Here is a 20,781-nt window from a genome sequence, read left to right as displayed (position 1 = left end):
TCTTTTTTTAAGGTATGGGTTAAATAATAGCACTTATGTGAAGCCTTACACAGTCTTCTTCACTGGTCCTAGAGTAACTAATCACTCTCTCCTTTATTTTCCAATAGCCTTTGCTTAATCTTTTGTTGTATCTCTGATCACATGGAAAAAGACATATTTGCAACTAAATATGCCTTCCTTTAGATAGGAATTTCTTGAAGGCTGGGACTATGTTTTATCTTTAAAATCCCTTCTAGCTTTAAAATCTGATTCTTAACGGGCTGAACTCTAATATCCCATCTAGCTAAGTTTTTGAGTCTTTGATTCTAAGTTTCCCTAACTTTTAACCTGGTGTTTTGATATAATAAGTAGTTGGTGAAAGGAATATCTGCTTCAGTTTTAAGCTTGCCTTAGTGCCAAGTATATCTAGTCCTAAATTTTTATCTCAAGCAATTTGGTTATTATCTCCTCTAGGAAGTTTGCCCTGATCCCTCCAGTGCATTAAATGCTGCCCTCTGAACTTATCTGTCATAATACTTATCACTAGGTATTATAATTATCTTTATATTTTATATGGTGTTCCTTGAGAGACCATAATCTATATCTTTCACATGGGTCCAATCAGTGTAGCACTTAGTAGGGGTTTATAAATATTTGTTAAATGATAAAAGGAATAAATTAATGTAGTAAGTAACTAAAATAGAATCACAAAATTTTTAGATGTTTTTAAAATTCTGAATAAATACGTTATTTGTATTTAAAGAATTTTAGGACAGCCATCACTGAACCAAGAGATTATTATTAGCATCAGCAAACATTAATGATAAAAAGGTTGTTTATCTCATTTTTTAGAAAAAGCTTTTCCTAACCTGTTAGATGGCTGATAAGAAAATGTAAGGAGATTGGGAGTTCCTTATACATAATTAAGTAGCTCATTCTTGCAGATACTTCAATAATTCATATTTGAAATATACTTTTTCAACAAAATCGACTTTTTAGATACCTCCCTTGAAGATGTTATCATCGTAGGATTTCGCTTTCTTGGGCTCTTCAGAGATTTGGGAACGCTATACTTTGTGAAGACAAGATGAATAATGGGTTACATAGGCACAAAATTAAAATCACCATCCTAGTAGAGGTTAAGTACTGTTGTTATGGAAAGGGACTGCTATTTGATTGAAAACTGAAATCAGAGAAAGAGGATCGATATGGGGACTAAAGTAAAGGGGGTGAGAAATAAAGATGATACATAGAATAATCCCTTTCTTTTCGTCTGTGTTCTCCAACCCTCCTATTTAACCTGATGCCTCTTAAAGTAAGGGGTGAGTACGAGGCAAGACTTAATCGAAGGCTAAGATGATAGCTTAGCTAGAGGATGTGAGGAAGTTTGTCATACTGGCCTTTTGTTTATTTCCTCTTGCCTGTGAGCCTGGATGAGCATCCTAAAGGAACACGTAATGTATCTTTAAGGTTTTGAGCCTTTACCTGTTTAAGACTGAGCCTTGAAGTTCAAGTGAACTTCATACTCCAGATATTTGCCTGCCTGAAATACGGAGGGAATTCAAGCACAGTTGTGGTCTTAGTAAAAGTATTGTTTTATGGAGGAGGCTCCCTCACTGCCTTGAAATGAAAAGGGTTTTTTAAATATTTAAGCTGTTGAACTGTTAAAATCAGGAAGAGGTCTTGGCTCTACAAAGCAAAACACTAAAGTAGGATTAGGATCACAAATATAACCAAGGCTTCTGTGAGAAAGAATGGTATAGTCAGGATAGCAGATAGACTGCTTAGGGCCAGGACCATTCATTTTTATTCATCCAATAAGTACATGTTCATTACCTCCTCTACTCAAACCATTGAGAAGACTGTCTTTAAAATAAGAGGGAAAATCTTAACAATTCTGGGCATTAATGCTTGGTTATGCCCAAGGAAGAAATGCTAAACCTACTGAGTCAAAGGGAGTAAATATTTTGGCTTCCTCATTTGGAGCTGTTAGACTCACTAGGCCAGTGGTTTTTAAAATTGTTCCATAGTGTCCTGAGAGCCATCGGAGGTACCCCAGCTGTCAAAGGGATATGAGGAAGAAAAGGCCAAATGCAGGAGCATTAGGCCCCCAATTGCCCTCTCCCTGCATCCGTCAGAGTGGCCTTACTTTTCATATATTGTATGCATTGTAATTTTGCAGAATGTTTTGCTTGGGGCTGGGTAACCCTGTGAAAAGAAATTTGAAAATCATTGATGAGAGATCTTTAAAATCCCTTCTAGCTTTAAAATCTGATTCTTAATAGGCTGAACTCTAATATCCCATCTAGCTAAGTTTTATGAGTCTTTGATTCTAAGTTTCTCTTAATGCTTTTCTGGCAAATATTTATCTCTAAGTTAGGCTCCTCTGCATTGACTGAAGGATCAAATAGTTTCCCCATTTTTATAACTTAAGTACACAGCACACCATATTTTAAAAGATAGAAATTTCACAGTGTATTTTATGTTATCTTCCAATAATACTGTGAGGATAGTGTGCCATATTTTACTAATGAAAATTTTGAGAACCATTGCAGTAAGGAAGTGCCAAGTTCGAAAATGCTACCCTTGCTTTTCAAACATACCCCTGACAAACATAGATTAGTGCGAACTTTATAAAATCTCATATAGCTTACTTTGTCTCTGACCTCTCCAATTGTACCTGTCCCCTCATTTTTTGAGCAATTATTTATTGAGCACTTAATTGTGTTACTATAGGCTAGGGATGAAATAGACAAAAGTTCCTGTCTTCATTAAGTTTGTAAGCACTTTTTATTTTTCCTCCATCTGCAGTCTTTATTCTAGAGGTATCACAGCAAGTTTAGAAATATATGTAAGCCTTAAACTGAAAAATATTAAGCTTTGCTCTAACAAATGGCTCCTTATTTAGTAAAACTTTTATAATGTTAAATGTGATTGCATAACTTATATTTTGAAATTTGATTTCCTTAACTAGCAAAGCACCGATGTTCATATGATTAGTGATAGTGATGGAGATGACTTTGAAGATGCTCCTGAATTTGGGGTGGATGATGGAGAGGTATTCGGCATGGCGTCAACTGCCCTGAGAAAATCTCCAATGAGTGAGTATTAATAACTCTTTGGGTCCGGCATTATAATTCTCCCTTTTATTGCAAAAACTTATTAAGGGTAGTGAACTTAAAAGTTCCTTACTGACTTTCGGATTTGGAAAGAGAAAATATAACAAATAGGCATTATTCATTAGAACTAGAGCCTCTTGAGTTTTAATTTTATTAAGCCTACTGATTTTCAATGCTTTAGTAAAATTCATTAAAATGCAAGGAAATGTAACTTGTTTCACATGTGTAATTAGCTATGAATCTGTCCCTTTACTTTAAACCTAGAGTTTGAAAAATAAATAGCTGGACTTTCTGCGACTGCAGTTGTTTCCCCACATGTTATTAGAGATATCAAAATTTTTACTATTTAAATATTTTAATGAATTAAGCATTAAGTTGTATTTTTTTAAATCTTGTAATTAAATTGACCAAATCTCCAAAAACAAAAACAATAGTAGTATTACTTTTCCATTCACTGGTACTCATCTTTGGAAGAAAAAATAAATAAATAAATGTGCTATCTCCCTCACTTACACCTTACAAGATACATACTGTAGAATCATAAGTGGTTGCTATATGCAAAATGATCCTTAAAATAAGTCCTTAAATGGCTCATTTACTCTGAAATTAGGGAATTCCTGGGGGCAGAAATAGGTATATTTGCATTAAATTGACGATTTTCTTGATTAATAGGTCTTTAAAATAAATTGAGATTCTTTTTATATAATTTAATCACAAGATGTCATTTCAAGAAAACATTGAAATTCTGAGTGATGCCTGGCACATATTTTAATTGCCTATTAGCAAGATTGTGTCAGTTGTTTTTCCAAAATTTATGAGCTTGGGATTTTTTTAAGTTGCTTTCTCAAGATTTGTTGAAATCTCCTAATGTATATCAAGTTAAAATGTCTCCTCAGATATATCACAGAAACTAAAACTTAATCTTATTTTCTCTTTATTGATTAAATATATTTCTTATATGTGGGATTAGATGTTATGTGGTTTGTTTTTTGTGTCTATTTGTTTTGTTTTTTTTTGTTTTTGTTTTTTCTTTTGTTTGTTTTTTAGTGCCAGAAAACGCAGAAAATGAAGGAGATGCCTTATTACAATTTACAGCAGAGTTTTCTTCAAGGTAGGGTTAGGATATTAACTATATAAAATTGATGTTCTTTTAATGACATTGTATTTTTCTGGAGCAGTTTTAATCATAAATTGGTTATTTTTTATTTCTCCTTAAAGTATTCAGTGGTTCTGTTTGTCAACTTATATAGTCCTGATAGTGAAACATGTAGTATTCACTATCGAATAACTAGTTAACCATTTATGCCACTTCATAGATGTAGTCATCTTATCTCTGTAGCTCTATTTTCTTCTTCTTTTTAAATTTCAGAGAGGAAGGGAGAGGGAGAGAGAGATAGGAACATCAATGATCAGAAAGAAACATTGATTAGCTGCAGCCTGCACGCTCCCTACTGGGGATCTATCCAGCAACCCTGAGCATGTGCCCTGACTGGAAATGAACCGTTACTTTCTGGTTCATGGGTCATTGCTCAACCACTGAGCCACACTGGCCAGGCTTTGTATCTTTCTTTATTGAAGCACAATTAATGGATCACTAATTTAACATTTTGACTATATTCCCAAAGAACTAGGTTACAAAATACTACTTTTTAGTGTATCCTAGGGCAAACAAAATATGCTTCAAAATAACATTACATAAAAAGTTAATTTTATTTTTTTATTATTTATTTTTGTAAATATATTTTTATTGATTTCAGAGAGGAAGGGAGAGGGAGATAGAAACATCAGTGATGAGAGAGAATCATTGTTCAGCTGCCTCCTGCACACCCCCCACTGGGAATTGAGCCCACAATTCGGGCATGTGCCCTTGACCGGAATTGAATCCCGGACCCTTCAGTCCACAGGCTGACGCTCTATCCATTGAGCCAAACTGGCTAGGGCTAAAAAGATAATTTTAAATGAAAGTGAATTTTTAAATGTTTGTTTGGAGTCATTTAGCATTTCTTTTTTTAAGAGTCTAATATAGCATGTTTTATGTGCATTTGAGATTCTCCAAAAGTGTTTAAGTAGAGAGGATTTAAATATTCAACTATAAATTTTCATGTAAATGATATTTCTCTTTAGTTCTATTTTCTGATGTAACAGTATAATTGGAAAACTTTGCAGGATACCATTTTTCCCCTTTCTGTTTGACTTCCAGAATAAATGAACTAAAATGCAAAGTTAAGGCCACAGTAGCTAGCGAAATCTTATGACAGTGGATAACCCGAAACTGCTATTTATAAATGGCATGGTTTTGTGGCACTTATTAAATACATTTGCTAGATGTACTTAAAATTCTATTGTTCTAATATATCAGTATAGGCCAAGAAGAACTCTAAGAACTAATGAAGCTCATTCCCAAGCCTTTAAAGAAATGTTTTAGAGTCTGCTTTGAGAGGTGCCGGGGGGAGGGGGGAGGATAATTGGGGGAGAAAAAATAAAAAAAGAAATGTTTTAATGTTTGATCTGTACATAAGAGATATTAGCCTTGAATTAACTTAAGTCATTGTTTAGTCTTGTGTAACTTTGAAGCTCATTTGAAATGTATTTTAATTAATAGGCACACTTTTTCCTATAGATATGGAGACTGCCATCCTGTATTTTTTATTGGATCATTAGAAGCTGCTTTTCAAGAGGCCTTCTATGTGAAAGCCCGAGATGTAAGTGCAGTCTTACCTTTTCTGGTTAAAAAGTACATCCCATAGGTTTACCACCAAGCCTGGGGCAATGCTTAATGTTTTCTGCTTTTTTCAGGTTGAAGACTTGATTTTGATTCTGGTTCATCTACCAACATAATCATCACCAAAATGCCCATTTCAGAGGGGTAGTAGTGTGATAGGGTACTGCTGGCTCTTGCAGAAGGCCTTGATACAGGGTTGTTTTTTTGTAGGAAAATAAAAAAGAGTGGACATGCTTAGAAGGGACCAGGCTACTTGTTTGTATTCTTTTCAGTATGTGATTGACAGGTTCTTGCTAAAGGATTTTTCCTTCAGTCTTTTCCCAAAATGATTATTCCATCTAGTGGTATATATCTAATAGCTGCAATATATTTTTCCCAAAAGTCACTTTAGACAACAGAAAGATTCTTCCTTAACCTCAGAAATGGGCTTTGTGATCTTGAAATCAAGTAGATTGCCATTTATAACAAGAATCAAAGGGTACATTTGAAGCAAGAAGGTTCTATATACCATCACTCTGTTGACACAGCAGTCGAGACATGGCAGAAATCAGTAATCTGGTTTCTGCCTATTTGTATACAGCTTCAGCTTTCCCCATTCCCTGCCTTACACTTAGTAAATCTAGCAACAGTGTACCATTTGTATTTTACCATAATTTTACTCTTTTTTTCATGTTTCCCTACTGTCAGGAATGGCTTTCTCCTGCTTTTTACCTGGTTGACTCTACACTTTCTCTGAGACTTAACCTTTCCTGACTTTTCCACTACTCCCTCTAACATTGACCACAGCCACTCCTTTAATACTTTGCAATAATACTCTCTGCTCTTATTGTTACACTTAACATATTGCTTATAATTATTCTTTCTCTCTCTCCATATATGTGTGTGTGTGTGTGCGCATATATATATGTGTATCTTCTTGAGGTTTTTTTTCTTTTTAGCTGTGACTGTGTAACCCTTACATTCTTATACATAGGAAATACTCTATATGTTTAATGAATGAAGGAAAAAAGACAGAGAGGAAGGAATAGTGTGTAGATGGAGTAGAGGAAAAGTTATTGGAATTAAAGAGGGGACAGAATTTTGAGAATAGAGTTCAAGGATGCCTCTGAAATTTCTAGTTTCTAGTATATGTTAAACTCTGACCTAAAGAAAAAATTGGTTATAAACAAATTTTAAAAATTGAATTGCAAGACAATAATTAGTGATCCAACTTAGAGCTATCACTGACAATTTAATGAGATAGATTAAGAAATATAAACATCAGCTGTTTTTTACCCTAAAAATAGTGGAATACTTCATCATACGGGCTGTTTTAAGCATCTATTTCTAACTCTTAAATCTATATTAAATTGATATTATTTTTGAAGAATTACATTTTTATAATACATGTTATAGTTTCTATAAATATAGGTTTGTGGGAAATACTGAAAAGCAAAGAGAAAATATTCTAACACAGATTTATGGTTAACTTTATGATATATGTTTTTTCATAATTTTTATTATATATTTCAATGAGTATATTTGTGAATATTTAACATAAAATTGAGTCATGTTATAATTTTGTTAAAAGTTTTTTTTGCCTTTTAATATTATGATTATTTCTTCATTTATTTTAACTTTTTATAAAGATGATTTTAATATAGAAAAAGTAAAGCAGAATAGTACAATAAACACCCCAAATTCTCTATAGATTTAATAATTACTAAAATTTTGCCATATTTGCTTCTTCTATATACAGGGCATTTAAAAGTTTTAATGGAGTTTTAAGGTTTAAAGCTTCAAAAGTTGAACTACTTACTTATAAAAGAGCAGCATTTGAAATTTAATTCTTTACATTTTTGTACTTATTTAAGGATTTTAATGAATAATTTTTATAAGTTTTTGTTTCATTCTCTGAAAATTGCAAATATTGACTAGAACAGAATAAATTTAAAATTTATTATTGAAAAATTCACAAAACAAATGTAAAACAAATATAAAGTTTCAAATGATTTTTTTTAGTTTGCAGTAGTTAAATGATTGAAATTATTAAAACTTAAAACTGTTCAAAAACATTTTATATACCCTTATATATTCATTATTTTTTACTAAATCATTTTAAAGTATATTACAGACATCATATTTTACCCCTAAAATCTTCTGCATGTATTTTTCAAATATAATGATATTTTTCTTCATCACCACAGTACCATGTAACAAAATTAACAGCAGTTCCCTAATATCATCTATCTTTTTAACTGTTTTTTTTTGGGAGGGGGCACCACAATCCACTCAAGAATCATGAATTATATTTGGTTGTTAGATATCTTAAATCTCTTTTAAACAAGCACTGCCTCCACTTTTTTTTTTTTTTCATGACATGTGCTTTGTGAAGAAATCATGCTAGATAACTTATACATTGTCCCAAATTCTGGATTTGTATGATTGTTTCTTTGTGGTATTATTTAACTTGTTCCTCTATCTCTGTATTTCCTGAAAAATGGTTATTAGGTCTAAAAACTTTGTTTGATTCAGGTTGAACTTTTTTTGCAAGAATGCTTTGTAAGCAATGCTGAATACTTTTTTAACAGGATTTTTAATAGTTATAGAGTCATTGTATGACCATGTTATTATATTTAAACAATTATTTATTGTTGGACATAAACATGTTTGAAAGAATATCTAACTATAGCTTTGAAATAATATACTTTTCAATTCACTTTTTAATAAGAATGTATTTGTGATATATCTGTCTCTGCTTTCCAGCAGTTGAAGTAGTTGAAGTAACCAGAAGATGTCAGGGCTCTTTATAACTTAAACTGTAGCTCCAAAAATAGGGATAGACATCTTTTAAATCCCATTTTAAAAAGCTACTGTAAGATATACTGTGAATACCTTAAACATTATAACTTTAAATAAAGATACTTATTTAAATATACAGTACTTATTAAAGAACTTTTAATAAGCAACTTATACAATAAATTGGTATTTGGATTTATTTAGACTGATGATCCCCAGAGGAACATAAACTCATTAATTTCTGGGTATTTCTAATGAACCAATTGATTGTTTCTTATTAGTACCTTGGTGTTTCCAAAAGGTGAAAATCATTGGTTCATGTAATTAAATGTTTTGTGTCATATTAGATTTCTACCAAAATCAGCTGACCTCTTTGGACTCTTAAGCTGTCCTTATCTTTCTTCCCTTGTCCAGGGCTTTTTTTCTTTTCTTATTTTTCTTTTTCAAATTAAAGTTCAACAGTTTATGCATTGCTTACCATGTTACTCTAAAACTGAGTATTTTATCCACATGATAGATAAATTTTTCAAAATTAAATCTAAGCAGTTACATTTATTACGCTCATCAACCAAATTATACACATATTATATCAACATTAATATTGTAGTGATGAGGAAGCTCAGAAAAGCTAAATGACTGGCCCAAAGACACATAAATAGTAAGTTGTAGAGACCCAAAAAGATCTCAGGTGTGGGAAATACTGGTTAATACTGTTCTACCAAACTTGTTTTCAGTGGTAACTGCTGTACTGCAGAATTCAGTTATCATACTTTTTATCTCCTTTTCAGAGTTCACATTTGAGAATTAAAAACAAATCTTTTTTGCCATTATTTTTTAAACTTCTGAATGAATCATTAAAAAAAACAATTTGCTGATGTTCAAATATTTTAAGGCAAGTGTGACTGATACTGTGGCATTCTTACTAAATTTCTTTCATCTTAAATATCACATGTTTAATTTAAGCTGAGGGAGGCACATTAATTTTACCAGGGCAACAGATGAACTTCAAGCACCAGCATTCTTCACTTGAAGTGAGAAATTGAGTTCCCAGAGTAAATAAAAACAAGATTGAAGGTTTAAATCCTCTGCTAGGCTTTTTGAACTTATATACTCATTAAATGTTTATTGGAGTGGTGGGATTACCAAGGATTTAGGGAGCTTCATCAACTCATATATAGCTAATCACTAAGTAAAACACTACATTTGATAAAGTGTTTCTCACAATGCCACATTCAGTCCATCTTAATGAAAACTGCTTCAAACTGATTTTATTTGAGAGCACTTCTCGGTGAGAGTGCTCATAGTGCTTTCTGCCTTTTTCATGAGGAATTTACACGGGAGATAAATCAAAGCCGAGCTCCAACGTAGTAAAACAGGTATTCTGAGTTCTTGTGTTTACGTTTATTGTGACAAAGTTTGACTTTTGACAACGGGTTGTTAAGTTTTAGGACCCCCCTCCCTTTCTCTTAACTATTAGGATATTCTTTCAGTTGATGGCCATAAATATTGATCACATGCCAAATGTGGTATAGAGGTTACCTGCCCTTAAGATGCTCACAGTCTAGTGGGAAGATAAGACAATATAAACAGATCTATATAGTATAACATGGTATAGAAGCAAAGAGGAGAGGTACTTCATCTACCCTAGAAATTCAGGGAGATTTCTTGAGCTACTTCTGATGACTAGTACTTAGGCAGATACCAGAATTATTAAAAATAAATAAAAGAAAAACAGTCTATAGCAAAGGCAAGAAAATTAAAATGAGAGAAATACAAACCGAAAATCAAGACAGCTAGTTGGATTGCAAGGTACGAGGCTGGGAAGACCAGCAAGGGCCACGGCATGGGGGGCATTGTGATCCCCAGCATTACCTAGCATTTTAAAGATATTTGTTGCATGAGGCTGATATTTTATCTTCAGATAAGTGAACAATGGTCATCTTCCTTAATTGAGGTTGTAGAAGAGTCACCATTGGCCACATCGTCCCTGGGAGTTTCTCAAAAGAAGGTTCTTTTCCTTTTTAAAGCCTTTCCACCTCTCATTCTGCTACCCGCAAATTCTCTTCACAACAAAAAGTACCCTAGAGAAAGTCAACAGCAATAAAAATCCCAGTGCTAGGATTTATCTCTCATGTGAAGGATTGTTCCTTTTCCAGCATCCCCTTGGGAGACTGAGCTTTGATATATCAATAATCCTGTTACATCTCCTTAGATCTTCACTTCAGACCAGTGCCGGTTCCAAATATTACACATAAATTAAGGAAACCAGTGCTCAATTTTGTATTTCCCCCTTAGTGACTCTATGGCCCCAAATAAGCAATAAGCCGGTTTCTAATCTGGGAAGAAAAAAAAAAAGGATGAAGATAATAATATCTATATGGTGTGTTAAAAATTAAATGGGATGCTACCCATAAATGCTCCCAGCACTGTGGCTGTGGTGCTGTTAAGCAGTTTTGGACAAATTTGAGGAATTTTTGTACAATGACAAAACAGATTTTCTCATGTAATTCATGAACTAGTTCTAAGAATAGTTCCAGAAAGGGATTTTGAGAATCCCTGTGAGCATTTGCAGTACTAAAATGAGTATTATGCATTAACTGTGCCTGTTACCAAGTTTTATTACCCTTTTTAAAAAAAAATCAGACCATTTTAAAGTAGTTGCTATTTCTACTTCCTCATGTTAAATCTAAATATCATTACTGATCAGTGTTGTTTAAGAAAAAAATAAGTCCTACACAGCTATAGTTGATGAGTTTCCAGCACTCAAGCATCCAGAAAAACTAGGCAAACAAACTTATTTGTACTTTCGGAAATATACACAGTCTGTTCATCTTATCTTTTGTTTTCTTTTCAATTTAAATTTCTTAAAGGTAAACAGTGTTCTTAGAGTAATTTTATGTGATAGCTAGGACAGCATCCTACACATCTATGAGATAAGACCTAGATTCTAATAGAATTTTTAAAGTATATTTCATTATGCAAATAAAATGTGTGTTGTAAAATAGTAATATGGGTACATTTAAAGTAGAAAATGAGTCACCACATAATCCCAATCTGAAAATAACCACTATTAAATCTTTTTACTTTGAAATGTGATTTTTTTTTAAAAATCTGCAAGCATGTATATAAGCAAGAAGTTTATTTTATATAAATGCAACTGTATCAAATCTGCTGTTCTATAATTAGATGTGAACACTAAACAGTACATTGTTAGCACCATATTTAGAATTTGCCTCTAATTCTCCAGCTGAGTTATCATATTTACTGGCACACATTATGGGTACACATTCACACACATTCTCCTATTTAGCAGGCCTGTGGTTAACTAGGGGTAGTATTCCTCTCAGAAGAGAAGAGGATCAGAAAAATCCTGCCTGCTCTTTTATGTGGCTGCTTTTCTGGCCATTGTTACTGCTCCTACGTGTTCACCTGGAAAACCAATGAGATGAGATCTTTGGTCTGGCCTGAAGCTGCCTGCATATTTTCTTGTCTCCATACTCTGTCTCCCAACGTCCCCAAAGAGCCTGGCTGCCTCTCCACAGTTTGCCATAGGAGCCAATCACTTGAGCTTCTAATTTCCTTAGTCATAAGAACTTCAGTCACCTATTGTCCTTCCTTAAAGATATTTCATGATTTGAGTATTACAGTCTAAACAGTGAAAACTGATAAAGCTTTATATCCAGTGAACATTTGTCAGCTTATTTTGTGAAGAGAATTTGATTTTGCTTTAGGCTTTTTGTTTGTTTTTTCTTAACCTATGACTTCCATGTGAGAGTTCTTCCTATGTGAGACTCAAATACATCTGCATCCTCAAGATTTCAGAGTGCTATCCTAACATCTGCTTCAGCAAGTGAGAGGAAAAAGACACCATCTAGGCGTCTCCGCACCTTCAGTAGCTCCAGTTCATTGCTGCCCATTGGTCCCCAAACTCAGCTTTGGGAGCCAAAAAAGGCAAAGTGTCATGATTTTCCCCTCAAATCAGTCCACACTCTGGGTCTTCTCTCTTCAAAAATTACTAACTTTGAATTCTGTGAACACATCAGGCCATTGACATCACCGGGCTTTCCCCAAACTTTTCTCTTTGGTTTTTCTCGTTTTTTTCCTCACAACAACCTAAATTTAAAATTCAGCTCAAGTCACAGAGAAGTTAGTAACTATAACCTGCTTTTAAAATTTAGCTCAAGTATAACCTTCATGAAGAAACAGGCAGTCTGAGTTCATTCTTAGCCTTGGGACTTCCTCTGTTACAGTACTCATATCACCACTCTCATCAAAATAAAGTGTTGGACTTCTCACCTCCAGAGCTATATGGCACCCAAAGCACAGAATAGTGAAGTCCCTTTCCCAAGGTCACACAGCTGGGAGGTGGCAAAGCAGGAATTTCATCCCAAACAGTATGGTTTCATGTTGCCCTGCCTTTATTTACTTGAGTCGCCATTGCATGCAGGTCTAGACCTACAAACATCCATATACAGGAACAGGATTATGGAAGTAGGCAGTGTACTGGAATGATCCTAATTAGAGCCTAGATTTAAAACAATAAATAAAACAGCTACAGAGGACATGTTGAGGTACTTGGTGTTATATAAAGGAATGTCCTTATTTCTTAGGAAACAGAACTTAAAATATTTAGGGTTAAGATGTCATGATGTTCATGATACATGCAACTTTAAATGTTTCAGGAAGAAGCATAATAAGAATGATAGAGCAAATATAGCAAAATATTAATAATTAATCTAGGGAAAGGATAAATAGGTGTTTATTGTTGTATCAGTATATCAGTTGTTTGTATCTACAGATCATCCCCAAACTTAAAACAAGCAAATAACGGTGGTGATGATGATTCGGATTATTATGGTAATAATGATGATAGAAAAGAAGGGAAATGGAAGAGAGGAAGCAAGTCAGGTCCCAGTTTACACAAAGGAAAATATTTTTATTTTAAATTTATTTTCATTATTATACTGAAAAAACTGACCTAGCATTTCTAGAAATTATTTCTCATTTCAACTTTTAAATCATCGAACATTCAGGTTATGAATGTTCTGGTACTCAAAAGAAACTAGACAACATCCTTTTCAGTTCAGCAGCAAATATTTTCTGAGTGTCTGCTCTGTGCCTGGCTTATTTTGAGACATAGCCAGCTCATTTCTCCCAGCTCTAATATTCTTTGGTTCTGTGATGCTAAGTGCCTAAATACAATAGCTACTGTAGCTCAAGGACAAGTCACATTGGTTGTCCTCAGCGTGGCATTTCCTAAGCATCAACTTAGACCTTAGTTCCTCAGTTTGAATGTGAAGATTGGTGAGGTCCTAATGGCAGAGCACAGTTAAGCATCGCACACACTGTTGCCAGTAGGAGAAATGAAGGAGCTGCATTATCTTTAATACATTTTTATGGCTATTATTTCTCTTGGAATTGCGTTCAAATCCTTTATTTTGCATTGATAGTTCTGGACTCTTCATCCTAACAGCTACATTTTATTCAGTACCTACTATGGGGTCAAGCATTTTAAATAGGCATTATACCTACTTTATCCATAATCCTTACTACACCCATTTTGCCCCAAATTCACACAACTAGTAAGTGGCAAAACTGGGTTTAGCACAGAGCTTTTTGTTGCTTTAAAACTAGGAGATTTTCCTTTACACTGTGTTACCTAAACCTCAATCATAGAGGGAGTCTGAGGAGAGTGTAGCTGGGCAGCTCGGCTTTGTCATCTACCAGACTTACGCCCTCTCTGCCAAATTAGGAAGCGCAAATAAAATATAGGTTTTTTTAATTCCCCAATTTTATCACTTATCATATGGTACTGTAACGAAATCTTTCTTCCCCCTATACCACCTTCTCTCCAACTGTTTGAGGGCAAGGGAACTTTGTTTTATTCATCTTTATATTTTTAATACCTAATACATAGGTACTCCACAAATGTTAGTGAACTAATTATTAATGGGCCAAAGGAAAAATGTTATAGTAATGGAAAACAAAACATTTTCTTATGCTTTTTCTATGTGCCAGATGCCCTTTCTTCACAAAAGCAGTTTGCTGATATGCTCAGTTTTCACTGTTTTGGCCTGTGTTTAATTGAGCTCAAGAAAAAAAATCTGAAATCTGAGTCTGGGGTTCATTTAACTGTGCCTATAATTTAATGAGATTTATGTAGCCCAAGTTTACTAGCATTTGCATATTAGTAAGAATCTTTATATTTTGCTTATTATTACTATCATAACAGAAGAAAAATTTTTGTTGAAAGCTTATTATGTTAGAGAGAAAAGATTATTTTAAAATTATTCCATCTCCCTTTCTGAAAGCTACAATAGGAGTACCTCCAGCCTGAAGATCCTCTTCGGATACTCTTTTTATTGTGTCCTTTTTCTCACAGTTTAGAGCTTAAAGTGAGATTTTTTTTTTTAAGTGTGTTTTCCTGGCATCTCATGTTTAACAGTGTCAGGGTTTGTGTCCCTGGACGAAAACTGTTTCTCCAGAGCCTTTTTTCTCTCAGCTTCCAGTGAAAAGAGGGGCGAGGCGAGCCAGTAGCTTACCACAAAGCAATGCCACCACAAAGGAAAGATTAAGGGTTTAGAGAGAGGTCAATGTGGGTTTTTCTCTAACTAAACACTTTCCTAAAGTTTCCTTGTGGAAAAATAATGAAGTCATCTCAGAGTTTTTAAAGAATTTTTATTTCTTTTTCACCGTCTGCATTCGCTTGTCTTCTCAGCATGGATGTTTAATCTTCCGAGGCTTTGTGAATTGGCCCAAATGAATAAGTGGTGATCTGTCTCTCTAGGAGCTAGAGGCTTATTCTAAGGGCCTAATCACTGAGTAAACACATCTTTGCCCTCCCTCTCACAACTGCGATATAATAGTCGAGATTCTAGCACAGTAACCTGGATATTGCAGGGACCAATGCTTTGAAATGCAGAATGGTTGATCCTCCAAAACAGACAGTGCCTGATCTTTGCCTGCCTCTTTCTTCTTTTGTAAATTAAATATTGCCAAAGAGATGCTGTTTTATTGCTTGATATTGTGCATTAGTGCCCTGGATTTCCAAGTTTAGTTTCAGTCAGCACTGTCGGTTGCACTTATAGGGAACTCTGCATGTTGGGTTTCTTGGTAGCCTCTTCGGCACATGTGTGTTTTGATTTGGAAGAGCATTTAAATTAAATCAGTGAGATCGCAATGTAAATCTCTAATCTCTTTCCCAAAGTTTAAATTTTCTATTGCAGTGTTCTTGAGAGAAATAGGCATTTCAGTGATTTAAGTATTGCCATTGTTTGGTTAGAAATATGCTGATTTAAAAGTGGACTGCGCTTGTTCCCACTGTCTCATTAAATATAGTTGCTGAGAAACGATTGAGCAGAATTAGAGGTTGACATCCCTCTGTCTATTCAGCTGGAGAGCTCCTAAGAAAAGGAACTCAGTTTGTTAGTGCTGCCAGGTTCAGTTCCTTTCCCTAAAGCAGCAGATTTCTAGATTCATTTACTAAAAGTGATTAGGCATTGCTGCTGCCATTTGGTGTCTTTTTTTTTTTTTTTTTTTTTTTTTTGCCGGGAGGGGCTGTTTGAAATCAACATTCAAGTTTCTTTCATCAAACATGCTGAGACCTATGCTAGCTTAGGGATGCAAAGAAGACTGAAAGAGACCCAGTCCTTACACTGGAGAGACTTGGGGGGGGGGGGGGGGGGAGAGACTGGTAAACAATTAGAATACTAATGGGAAGAGATAGAGGTCCAGAAGAGGAAGCTCTTAACTCTGCCTAAGGGAATCAGGGGAGGTTTCACAGAGGAATTTGCTTTGAGCCTTAAAAGATGAGTAGGAATTTATCAGATAAGTATCTCTTCAACAATGTATCTGATTACAAACTTCCTAGAAGCCTCTATGGTTTTCTGCAGACTCAACATAGATGAACCCTGAGTCTTTTTTATTCATCATTTTATCACCACTGCTCCCTGCTGTGCCTAACACAAAGTATTTCATCAAATGCTTGTTGAATGAATGAATAAATGACTTGAAACATGGAAGCATCTATTGTTGGAGTAGCTGAGCTACTTATCTTAGGAATCCTGCTCTTATTCTCATCACATGCTGTCTGTGAGGCTCCAGAACCACTGCTGTATGAGCAGTGGCCAGTCTGGCATCTTCATATTGTATAAGCACTTTAAGCCTTACCTATAATGTTGGCAATTTCCCTGCTATTATCAAAGAAAGAACAGTAGGCTTAGAGTCAGTCAATCCGGGTTTTATTCTCAGATGTACTGCTTACTTAACTGGTTATGGAATTTAGGACAAGTCAGCTTTTAAATTTCCTCATATACTAATAAAGTTAACACTATTTTACAGGTTTATTCTGGGGACTAAAATAGATAATGGGTATATAACTGCCTCCTCTTCACAGTAGATGCTTTTGGAATCTTAATCTACCTTCATCTATTATAAAGTTTAACTTTGAAAAAGATATTTTAATGATTTTTTATTATAATTTGGTTTATTTATCAGGATAATTTCATCAGATAAGTTGATCAGACTTCATTAACTTTCATCAACATGAGCCTTATATTTTTCTATAAATGTTCTTTGATTTAGTATCTCACACAAGTTTTTCTTTATTATCATCACATCTTTATTTAATATGAAGGGAAAACCTGAGCTTCCTTGAAATTTTCCTTTGCTAGAATTTCAAATGTTTGTATATTGTCTTTACCATAAAATTTTATCTTTCCATTTCCTAGTAATTGACTGTTCTTTAAAGTCAACTCTTCTACAAGATAGCACCAAGAAGTCAGTTAACGACAATTTAGGCTCTTTAATTGTCATTGTTGTTGTTAAAGCTGTTAGGTTGCAATTTATGTTGCTCAGTTTTAATTTTTAGTTTCTATGATCTTACTGAATGTTCAACTACGATGGAACACTTTTAAGAGACCAAATGTCATTTCTTGAAAGCAAGTTTTAACAGGTAGAAGGGAAAGAATAATTTTCCATATGAGAAACTACATTATTGGGCATTTTCTGAAATATAAACCAGAAAGAATTTATGTGAAGTAAACATTTTTCTATCCTTTCAAGTGGCAATTAGAAGTTACCTGCTCTTGAATTAGAACTTTAATATGGGGACACATTAAGGGCTTTAAAATTACCTGTAGAATTAAAACAAAACCTTCATTTTAGACTTTTTCCTTTTAAGTAGAAGAGACTACTCAGTGTTTAGATTAAAAACATTAAAAGTATATAAAGAGAATTTGACATTCACTCTTAATCAGTATTTTTTCTTTGTATAGTTGAAGAGTTCAAAAGAAAATGCAATTCTTTTGCAATTTCTGCTTGAGATAGGCTTGCAAACGTTAACAGGAGTCTATGATAGCAGTCTGTAAAATGGAATATAATCATCCCAGCCTCTTCAGAGTATAAGAAAGCAAATCTATTCATATCAGTAAATGCTTTAGGAACTCCCAAGTATTGGGTACTCTTTTAGGGAATAGCATTTAATTTTTGTCTTTGCTGCTTATATTGACTGAATCTGATGCCCTTCTAAAATTTAAGAAATCTTACATTAGTAAATATTTTAACTCATCAGTTTTTTCTTCTCTTTTTAGAGAAAGCTTCTTGCTATCTACCTCCACCATGATGAAAGTGTATTAACCAACGTGTTCTGCTCACAAATGCTATGTGCTGAGTCTATTGTCTCTTATCTGAGTCAAAATTTTATAACCTGGGCTTGGGATCTGACAAAGGACGCCAATAGAGCAAGGTAATATTGTTCACAACTTATAGCTGGGCTATTCTTTTTTTTAAGGCCATCACTGTATTTGGTTTTTATCATCATAAACATTTTCATCCTGAGCATTAAATTCTCTATATTTAATTAGATATTAGCCATTTGTTGTAGCTAATATATGCAGTTACTCACAATTATGAATTCCTTAACTTTTAAAGATTTCTTAAATTCAAAAATAACTAGAAAACTAAAACACATTGTTCTCATCTTTTTTGCAATCAAAGAGATATTGTACATTTCTGTTTATTATATGTTCTAATGTTGTAATATGTTGTTGAACATTTAGAGAAAATCTGTTTTTAAATAATGTTTAGAAAAGGCAAGGCAAGTCTAACATATAATCCTAGTAGCAAGTTTATTTTTTTAATAATTCCAGTGAAGAAGACAAGACATTCTGGATCAGTCCAGTGGAATTGGTAATAGCTTAACTTGAGCATATGCTAATTGATATAATCTCTTTATTGCACATATTCTTTTGCACACATCCATAATCTCAATAGGAAAAAAATCCCTTTTCTAGTTGCCAGGGTAAATTTACTTAGTTTGTTAATCATAACTGTAAGTGATGAATAATTCTTCATATTTTGGCTATTTGCATTTCCCATCTGAAATATATTTCATTGTGTTTAATTACACATGTGGCCACAACATCCCGTGATGTTACTTTGGGTGTGTTAACACAATCATAATCACAGGCTATTGGTTTATGAACAAGGAGATTAGATTAATTCATTTTAAGGCAAGTCTATTGCAGCTACCTATTTTAAGTGATGATAGCACAATTAGAAATTAAATCACCTGATTTGTCTATATTATTTTGCGGCATACTGAATTTTTGCTCATCATTCAGACTTTGTTTTATGTAAGCTGAATCTGAAAAGAAAAATGATCTTCCTTTAAATGTGAAGCAAAAGAATGTAGAAGCAATTCCTTCATCTAATACTTCATTTCTTTAAGCAAATGGTTAGGAAATTTCATAGGGTGACTTCGTTCTGCCTTGGAAATCTCCCATGTTATACATAAATAAAGAACCTTTAGTACCTGTATTTGTTTAAATTAAATCAGACTATTATGCACACTCAGTTAAAGGTGATGAAAAGCAGTGCCAAAAACAGATAAAAATGCAGCATCGAAGGTCTTTCATGAGGCAAAATACATAGACTGGAGACTTGGCTAAATCTTTTACTATTCACTGGCAGTAAGGAATCTCCTCCTTTCCTTTTATCCACAACTTGATGGAGAAGGAAACACTATTTCTAAACCATCTGTAGTGGCTAAGTTCAGCGGGCTACCTGCTGTTATTTTGTTCTATCCTCCATTTAATTCCTTAGTTCCTTTTATTTTACAATGACAAAAAATTGCAGTGTAGTTTCTTTTGAAAAACAGTGTTTGAGGGGTTTTTTTTATGACTGGCAATCAACAGCCATGTAATTGCTTTGTTATGTTTTACTAAAGAAGTCTGTTAAGTAGCACAACTTTGATACACTAGTAATAAGAGTTTGCAGGTTACAGAGACACCTGTGGTGACCAAAGCGACAGAAGCTGCTTAGTAGAAAGAGCCAGTACAGCTGTGTCCTATTAACTCCTTATGACACTTTTTTAAAACACAAAATAAAGGCCTTGTTTAAGGCTTTAGAGCTATTTCTCAATGAATTGAGGATGGGCTATGAAGTATGATAGGATATTTCAATCTATATTTTTTAAAATGTGGCATCTTGTTAGTAAGTTTCTGTCATCAAAATAAAAAGAAGTGATATTAAGGACTGAAAATAGAAATATCTAGGAATTCAATTTAATAAAGAATGTAACGATTTCTGGAATTTAAAATACTTGGCATCCTTATTTAAAATCAAATTCCATCTGTATTACAAATTAAAAACTATTTTAACTTAAGTTATTACACTTCTCTCTACAAAAGTAATACAGTTATGTAGCTACTTTTCATGTGCAGTCCTCATTATTACTGTTAAGGCAAATAGGAAAATATACATTTTACAAACAAGATGAAAATTCATTGGACTGGCATATTCCTAAAAGAGAATAAAAGTGGATTTCCTTTTGACATATGAAACTGTAAGAGAATTAGTTATATAGGCTGATATTAGTGCCCCCAAAAAGGGTTTACTTTAGCTGCAAGTTTCTTACCACCTATCATAGATTCATCTAAATAAAATTGTCTAATTGAGTTTTGTCTCTGTGGTCTCTCTTGTATTTTATCACATTTATCCAAAGGTGTTTGTCATGAAAATTAATTGCACCATCCATTTGATGCTATTACCATTGAGTAACAAAACTTCAAACTTTTAAATCAGTAGAAGACTGCTGCATTAATAATTAGTGGGCTACATATGGAAAGTTGTTATGCCATCATTTGTCTATTACTAGGGAGTTAAAATGGGACAGATTTACTT

The 20,781-nt window shown here is 33.7% G+C and overlaps 1 protein-coding gene across 2 annotated transcripts in view; it reads left to right on the top strand.

Moving 5' to 3' along the window:
* The window catches only part of FAF1 (Fas associated factor 1), a 324,982-nt gene that overhangs the window by 213,980 nt on the left and 90,221 nt on the right, over positions 1 to 20,781 (top strand). For both annotated transcript variants that reach the window (XM_023752761.1, XM_023752762.1), the window contains 4 exons: positions 2,954 to 3,080; positions 4,146 to 4,209; positions 5,719 to 5,800; positions 18,189 to 18,343. In XM_023752761.1, coding sequence (XP_023608529.1) covers positions 2,954 to 3,080; positions 4,146 to 4,209; positions 5,719 to 5,800; positions 18,189 to 18,343 — 428 coding nt within the window. The remainder of the gene's footprint in view (positions 1 to 2,953; positions 3,081 to 4,145; positions 4,210 to 5,718; positions 5,801 to 18,188; positions 18,344 to 20,781) is intronic.

The sequence above is a fragment of the Myotis lucifugus genome, unplaced genomic scaffold (genome assembly GCF_000147115.1).
Source record: "Myotis lucifugus unplaced genomic scaffold, Myoluc2.0 scaffold_37, whole genome shotgun sequence".
NCBI lineage: Eukaryota > Metazoa > Chordata > Mammalia > Chiroptera > Vespertilionidae > Myotis > Myotis lucifugus.
The sequence above is the reverse complement of the archived record's forward strand: the minus strand, read 5'-3'. Positions and strand labels throughout refer to the sequence as shown.